This window comes from Sinocyclocheilus anshuiensis, unplaced genomic scaffold, assembly GCF_001515605.1.
Source record: "Sinocyclocheilus anshuiensis isolate Anshui unplaced genomic scaffold, SAMN03320099.WGS_v1.1 scaffold1091, whole genome shotgun sequence".
Classification (NCBI taxonomy): domain Eukaryota; kingdom Metazoa; phylum Chordata; class Actinopteri; order Cypriniformes; family Cyprinidae; genus Sinocyclocheilus; species Sinocyclocheilus anshuiensis.
The window spans coordinates 111,900-120,547 of NW_015544196.1; the positions used below are offsets into that span (position 1 = coordinate 111,900).

At 34.5% G+C, this 8,648-nt stretch overlaps 2 protein-coding genes across 2 annotated transcripts in view; both read left to right on the forward strand.

Moving 5' to 3' along the window:
• The window catches only part of LOC107696724 (serine/threonine-protein kinase D3-like), a 20,917-nt gene extending 15,994 nt beyond the window's left edge, over positions 1–4,923 (forward strand). The window contains exons 12-15 of the mRNA XM_016497203.1: positions 313–411; positions 944–1,211; positions 4,495–4,580; positions 4,691–4,923. Of these exons, the coding sequence (XP_016352689.1) occupies positions 313–411; positions 944–1,211; positions 4,495–4,580; positions 4,691–4,828 (591 nt within the window). The 3' untranslated portion in view covers positions 4,829–4,923. The remainder of the gene's footprint in view (positions 1–312; positions 412–943; positions 1,212–4,494; positions 4,581–4,690) is intronic.
• A 702-nt stretch (positions 4,924–5,625) lies between these two features.
• LOC107696727 (copper chaperone for superoxide dismutase-like) overlaps positions 5,626–8,648 on the forward strand; it is a 6,297-nt gene continuing 3,274 nt past the window's right edge. The window contains exon 1 of the transcript XR_001635118.1: positions 5,626–5,667. The gene's annotated coding sequence lies outside the window, so the exon portion shown is untranslated. The remainder of the gene's footprint in view (positions 5,668–8,648) is intronic.

The window sequence follows — 8,648 nt, forward strand, 5'->3', positions numbered from 1 at the left end:
ATGGCTGTCGCCGGCCAACGAGTTGGTGTTTTTTCAATGTATGCTTCAGACACGGGTCACGACGAGGCGTTCCCCCATAGCGACCCCTAGAGTACGCAGTTCGAAGTTCCCTTGAAAGGGAACTTTTCATTTCACAAAAGGTTCTTTATGGTGAAAAAGGTGCTTTAGATGATCAAAATGTTCTTCACACTAAGAACTGTTCTTCTATGGCTTTGCTGCGAAAACCCACTTTTGGAATCTGTATTTTTAAGAGTGTAAATCAGTGGAGACTAAAGAAGTTTCAGTCTTGCTGATCTGTGCTTGGTGTTGAAGGTTTTGGAGGCTCTGCGGTACCTGCACATGAGGGACGTTGCACACTGTGACCTGAAACCAGAAAATGTGCTGCTGGCTTCACCTGAACCCTTTCCTCAGGTCTGACACTCTTGTATATGGCTCTTTACTCAAGATTTTCAATGTTTTCGACACTTAAAGGGTTAGTTCATGTCGTCCTCATGTCGTTCAAAACGCCGTAAGACCTTCGTTCATCTTCAGAACACAAATTAAGATATTTTTGATGAAATCCGAGAGCTCTCTGACCCTGCATAGACAGAAACACAACTGTAATGTTCCCAGGACATCGATAAACTTGCTATGTTTCAGGACTTGGGAACATTTCAGTTGCGTTGCTGTCTATGGAGGGTCAGAGAGCTCTTGGATTTCATCAAAAATATCTTAATTTGTGTTCTGAAGATGAACGAAAGTCTTACGGCATTTTGAACGACATGAGGGTGAGAAATTAATGACAGAATTTTCTTTTTTGGGTGAACTATCCCTTTAAAGTCAAGTCTAGAATTGCATGTGTCAAATGGAGATATTTAAACTGTTGAGCACAATACTAGAATCATGTTTTGATTTCCAGGGAATTCAAAAACTGAATGCATTGAATGCAATGTCTCTGTTTCAGGTCAAACTGTGTGACTTTGGGTTCGCTCGTATCATCGGACAGAAGTCATTCCGGCACACTGTCGTCGGGACGCCTGCCTATCTGGCACCGGAGATCATCTGTAGTAAGGGTTACAATCGCTCTCTGGACGTGTGGGCCGTGGGTGTGATTTTATACGTCAGTCTGAGTGGAACGTTCCCTTTCAACGAGGACGAGGACATTAATCAGCAGATCACCAATGCTTCGTTCATGTATCCACACCAGCCGTGGTCCCTCATCTCACTGGAGGGTAAGAGACCATGTATCTGTGTGTGTGTGTATATATTTACATTTAGTCATTTAGCAGAAGCTTTTATCAAAAGCGACTTACAAATGAGGACAATGGAAGCAATCAAAGTCAACAAAAGAGTAACTATACACAAGTGCTTTAACAAGTCTCAGTTAGCTTAACGCAGTACGCGTAGCAAGGGTTTTTAATTATATAATGAATAAAAAGAAAACCGATAGAATAGAAAAAGAATAGAGCAAGCTAGTGTTAGAGGCCTTTTTTGCTTTTTTTAAATTGTATAATTAATAAAAAGAAAACAAACAGATAGAATACAAAAAGATTAGAGAAGCTAGTGTTAGTTGTTTTTTGTAATAAAACAAGTAGTTAGTAAATTAATAGAGTGCAAGTCTAAAAGGGACGAGTTTTTTTAGAATTAGAATAGTATGGAAGCCCGTTTCCGCCACTGAATACATTTTTTTTAAAAAGGTAATTGCGACTTCATCTCACAATTCGGACTTTTTTTCACAGAATTGCGTGATGTAAACTCACAATTGTGAGATAAAAACTCGCAATTCTGACTTTTTAACTCGCAATTGCAACTTTGTATCATGCAATTATGAGAAAAAAACTCTGAATTGTGAGATAAAAAGTCGCAATTACCTTTTTCATTTTTTATTCAGTGGTGGAAACGGGCTTCCATAGAATAGAGAGTGCTAGAGTTAGAGGGTCAAATAAAGATGGAAGAGATGTGTTTTTAGCTGATTCTTGAAGATGGCTAAGGACATTCCACCAGGAGGGAACATTTAATGAAAAAGTCTGTGAATATATATATACATACATATACATATAATCTGATTACATGTAATATGGATTACGTAATTAGAATTCACAAAATTAAGTATTTGTAATTAGATTAAATTACATTTTTAAAATACTCTGAATCAGACTACAGTTACTTTTTTTGTTGATTACATGATTACATGTTATTCACACAATAGCAATGAATAATAAAAAAATTTACTGATTCTCCCTAATTCTTCTTTTTCATCTTTTAAATGTTCGTTCACACAAACACCAGTCACTAGTCGGGTGGCTATAATTACACAAAATTGAGAGGCCACACAGCATTTGACCACTGGATTTACAAAAATCGCTTCAATTTTAAGAAGTTGTTTCCCAACATTTCAACACTGCATCAACTACTGATGAACTCATTCATTTTATTTACCCTGCAGTTTAATGCACTTCATGTTGTTACTAACAATGAATGATATATTTTATCTTTGTATTTTATATCAATATGGTACAAGATTATCTTGCTTAAATCAAGATGATAAACCAGTTACATCAAAAGTAATCTAAAAGTAGTCTGATTATATTACTTAAAATGTGTGTGTATACTTTGTGTGTGTGTGTGTGTGTGTGTGTGTATACTTTGTTAATCTGTGTGTGTACTTTGTGTGTGTGCATGTATACTTTGTGTGTGTGTATGTGTGTGTGTGTGTGTGTGTGTGTGTGTGTGTGTGTGTGTGTGTGTGTGTGTGTAGGGCACATAACTATGAAGTAATGAATTTAGGTATAAGTAAGTATAAATAAGGAGTGCAGAGCCATATATATATATACATACATATACATATAATCTGATTACATGTAATATGGATTACGTAATTAGAATTCACAAAATTAAGTATTTGTAATTAGATTAAATTACATTTTTAAAATACTCTGAATCAGACTACAGTTACTTTTTTTGTTGATTACATGATTACATGTTATTCACACAATAGCAATGAATAATAAAAAAATTTACTGATTCTCCCTAATTCTTCTTTTTCATCTTTTAAATGTTCGTTCACACAAACACCAGTCACTAGTCGGGTGGCTATAATTACACAAAATTGAGAGGCCACACAGCATTTGACCACTGGATTTACAAAAATCGCTTCAATTTTAAGAAGTTGTTTCCCAACATTTCAACACTGCATCAACTACTGATGAACTCATTCATTTTATTTACCCTGCAGTTTAATGCACTTCATGTTGTTACTAACAATGAATGATATATTTTATCTTTGTATTTTATATCAATATGGTACAAGATTATCTTGCTTAAATCAAGATGATAAACCAGTTACATCAAAAGTAATCTAAAAGTAGTCTGATTATATTACTTAAAATGTGTGTGTATACTTTGTGTGTGTGTGTGTGTACTTTGTGTGTGTGCATGTATACTTTGTGTGTGTGTATGTGTGTGTGTGTGTGTGTGTGTGTGTGTGTGTGTGTATATAAACACACACACATATACACAAATACATAAATGCATATATACATAGTGGCCTTTTGTCATTTTAGACCACGTTCATTTAGAATTTTTCACATTTTTACTTTTATTTATTTTTACTGAGCATGATTAGAAAAGGCTAAATGGTTTAAAAAAGAAAAAATACAATCTATAAATCAGCCACAAGGAAGTAGTCTTCAATGATGTCTAAATGCAAAACTTTAATACTGTATCCATTCAAAATAATATGAAATAATTTTTTCTAATATTTGTTTTTAGATGGTGCATAATTTAGAGGTGAATACTGTATAGTACCATAAAATCCCCTCAAAATATGAATTATTAAAGAGTAAATATTATTGAAATAAAATATAGTATATAAATGAAAGTTAGATGTATTGTCTTTTTTCTGTATAGAACCCCTTTATAAAAGGTAATTGCGACATCTCAGATTTTTTTCCCGAATTGCAAGATGCAGAAGAGAGTTTGAGAAGTATTAGAGAGAACTTAGTATTATGACAAGTGTGGACAAAAGTGTGAGACTAAAAGCTGCAATTGTTTTTTTTTTGGTTTTTTTTTTTTTATTTCATGCCAGAAATGAGCAAAGCTTCCATAGTTTTGTACCCTAAGTGAGGAATACCAGATGGTTACCTACTTTCTTTCTGTTAAAGGTGTCATATGATGCTGCTAAAAAGAACATTATTTTGTGTATTTGGTGTAATGAAATGTGTTTATGCGGTTTAAGGTTCAAAAATTTTCCACATACTGTACATTATTTTTTCTCCTCTATGCCCCGCCTTTCTGAAACACGTCGATTTTTACAAAGCTCATCGGTCTGAAAAGCAAGGTGTGCTGTGATTGGCCAGCTATTCAGTGCGTTGTGATTGGCCGAATACCTCAAGCGTGTGACAGAAATGTTACGCCCCTCACCATACTGTTGATGATGCCCTGTCCCGGCCGGAGCGACGAGAAATTGAAATCGCATCATATGACCCCTTTAACTCATTTCTCTCTGTCTCTCAGCGGTGAATCTGATCAATAACCTGCTGCAGGTGGTGGTGAGACGCAGGTTCAGTGTTGGCAAAGCGATGGGTCATCCTTGGTTTCAGGTCTGTTGACTAACTCCAAAAATCAACCCAACCCAAAACATATTGTACTGGCATGCAAATGCAGATTTCAGAGTGATTTATGCATACCTCGTCTGTTTCTCCCGCTGCAGAACTTCCAGATGTGGTGTGACCTGCGTGAGTTTGAGCAGCGGATGGGATATCGCTATCTCACGCATGAGGCGGATGATGAGCGCTGGAGATCCCACGCTCTGGAGAAAGGCCTCAGTTTCCCACAACATTTAAAATGAAGCCAGCAGCCACTTAGATTTTACACAAATATAACTGTGAATATTGTATTATATCAGCAACTTTGTGAATCTGCTGTTATGTAAATATAATTAATTTGGTGTGCTTTAATATTTGACATCTTTTTCAATAAAATAAGCAAAAGGCAAATCTTGAGTTTGTTTTTCTCAGAAACTGTAAGCAACGTCAAATTAATAGAATAAATGAATATTATAATTAGTGCTGTCAAATGATTAATCACGATTAATCGCATCCAAAATAAACGTTTTTGTTTACATAATATATGTGTGTGTACTGTATATTTATTATGTATATATAAAAGCACACACATACAGCATATATTTTGATACAGCATATATTATACAATCATATAAATTATATCATATATAAATATATTTAATGCATAAACTTAACATATTTTTCTTAAATATATACATGCACGTGTGTGTATGTATATATACAATAAATATACACACATATATTATGTAAACAAAAACTTATTTTGGATGCGATTAATCTCGATTAATCGTTTGACAACACTAATTATATTATATTACATTTTCTGACTAACTATTTTAACTACAAGACTGTTTTTTATTTTCAGCTGAATTTGTTGCTGTCAGTTCTAGATTATATAATTGTTCATATTATATTTTATTACATTTAATGTTTAAATCGAACGTAATCCAGTTATGTTAAATTAACCAATTTTCCGGGACTTTTATTTTTACTAATGTCATTTTCTAGGACTTTTATTTTATAACGTTTTCTGAGCACGGAACTTCCGCCTGCGTAAGTATCAGCGTGCCATCCAGAGATGGACACGAACAGAACAGTGAAGGTGTGAATATGACTTTATAATGATTATTTTAAAAGTACTGCAATGAATACTAAATAACAGTTTAAATAATGAGCTTTAATTACGTTTTTTTATATGAGTGTTAAAATTACTTGTTTAAGAAGGATATCAGTAGGTTAACTTGTAATAACGTCACAAGTCATATTTAATTAAGTTCGTATTATTGATTTCATCATAATGACCAGCATAATTTCCATAACGTGTAATCATTGATGACTTGCACAGTTATTAACCTCTTCATTTTTACATACTGTTTTAGTCTTGCACTTGCAAATAAATATATATATATATGTATTTATTTATTTCAACTTATGGAAACTGTCAGGCAGATTCAGGAATATTGCTGGACATCATTATAGTTTTTAATGTCTGCATTTAGGAAGCTGGCATGAAATGATTATTATGCATGCAGCTTAGTATGAGCTAATTAATATATATATACCTAATTAGAGAAACTTCGAAAATTAGAGAAACACAAATATATGTGTATGTGTGGTATTTTAGGTACTTTTCAGTGTTATTATATATTGTTATTATATAGTGTATTATAACATATACAATATATTTAATTATTAGAGAGACTACATTCAATATTAGCAAAAAGGCATTTGTCACACTGCAGATTTAATTGAACTGCAAAAGGATGATTAAAATGGTATCTAATAAATACTTAAATATGCTCTCATGCATTAATATGCATTCAGCTTTTAAAGCTGTCCATGTTTCTGGTGTGTTTGCGCAGCTGGAGTTTGCGCAGCTGGATGTCATGTGGCCGCTGTGTTAAAGGCACAGTATGTAATTTTGCTGCTGGAGGGCGTGTACTCAAAACTAACAAAGAGACAAAGGTGTAGTTTGATGACGCCGTGACTGAGTGTGGAATCATGGGAGTTGTGGTCTTCATCCCCACAGCCGATGCAATCCGACGGGACTCGGGCAGAAGCGGAGCTTTTATTATGCCACAGTCGACCGCTTCCGCTCCTTCCGGTCGTGCGTATGCGAGGTAAAGCAGCGCTGTTTTATCATACTAGATACGTTTGAAAGTTCTGTTGTAATGCTATTCTGTGCGGGCGTCACCGTTCTATTAAAACGCACAACATATTAAAGCGTCTTTGGTGTTTCCATGGGGTGTGTCTCAATCAGCTCCCTTGTTCAGTAGTAAGGGCACTGATCACGGCCATTTTAAGGGCTGTCTCAATCGCGAAATCCTTTCTAGTGCACTGGAACGTTCGCTCCCTGAAAAATCCCACAATGCACCGCAAAAACTAGGGAGCATCGGCGCTCACTATAATATAAAAATGACATTGGTCCTACATGTTGTTTATTAATTCCAGTGATGACGTTCTACTACACTTATTATAAACGCAACACTTGTTTTTGCCCCCATTTGTCATGAGCTGAACTCAAAGATCTAAGACTTTTTCTATGTACACAAAAGGCCTATTTCTCTCAAATATTGTTCACAATGAAAAATGGGGGCAAAAACAAAAGTGTTGCGTTTATAATTTTGTTCAGTGTATATTGTCCGTTGACGTTGTATGTAATCATGTCACTGGAATTTGAGTGATTACTGTCCAACGTAAGTCAGGGAACTTACCAGTGCCCGAATTCGTGTACACGATCTACTCAGTAGTATACTAAAAAACGGTCCATCTTTTCAAATCTTCTATTGCGTAACATTATATTTATCGCGTTGACTCGTGTGGTTTATGTTTCCCGCTTCAGAAATGTGACGTTATTTCCGGTAAGGGAGCATATTGAGCGCTGATGCTCCCTAGTTTTTGCAGTGCATTGTGGGATTTTTCAGGGAGCGAACGTTCCAGTGCACTGGAAAGATTTCGCGATTGAGACAGCCCTTAAAATGGCCGACTCCCTGATCAGTGCCTACAGAACAAGGGAGCTGATTGAGACGCACCCCATGTTTTCTACAAAACAAAACCGGAAATCGAGGGGTTATGACGTCATTGGCAGGCGACACAATGACACTATGGACACGGTCCGTGTCACTAGTTAAAATTGCTTATTTCTCTGGATTTAAACATTCTTCGAAACATTTGGTATAATGTAAGTACACAAGTCAGAAAAATATATAACACCGTTCTAGTGGTTTTTGGATATTTTAATAAAAAAATCTTACATATTGTGCCTTTAATGCAGTAAAGAGCGTCCTGGAGAAAGACCCGGGTGAGTCAAGCACAACAGCGAACACTTTTCTGAGCTCTTACAGCCTCCTGCTTGAGCATTGAGATCATTTCAATCCGTTCAGGAAACAGCATGGAGCTCCTCAGGACTCGGAGAGGGTACAGTTATATTTTACATTTCAGTTATATACACAAATCATTGGCTTCAAAAAATTCTATTGTTATTTAACCAATCATAAATAAATAAATAACACATTCTGAGCTTGTGTAGTTTGCTGGGGTTGTCACTTTGGAACTTGTTTTGAAATACATGTTTGAGACCAGTATACAGTACAAAACCACTGATGGAGTGAAGACATATTTGTTTTTATAAACCTTGTAGTTGCTCAGAGGACAGCTAGCCCCGCTGTATTCTATATACAATGCCTGAGTGGTATTTTATGGTACAGTGTCCAAAAACTATGGCAGCTATAATATAAAATAAAAGCTATTACAAATTATTAAAAAGCTATTATTAAAGCTAATATATGCATTTAATATATTATTTAATTTATTTAATTATTGTATTTTTTATTATATTTATTACTATTATTGTTTATTTGCCTGCTTATTTATTAAACTCGATAACAGAATCTTGTTATTTATTTATATATATATATATATATATATATATATATACACCAAATTATGTAATATTATATACAGTTAAGTGATATATTAACGTAATGGAATTACTTTAATTACATATAATATATAGAATTACATTAATATATAGATATAGATATAGATATATTAATATAGTTATTTCATTTATTTCATATATTA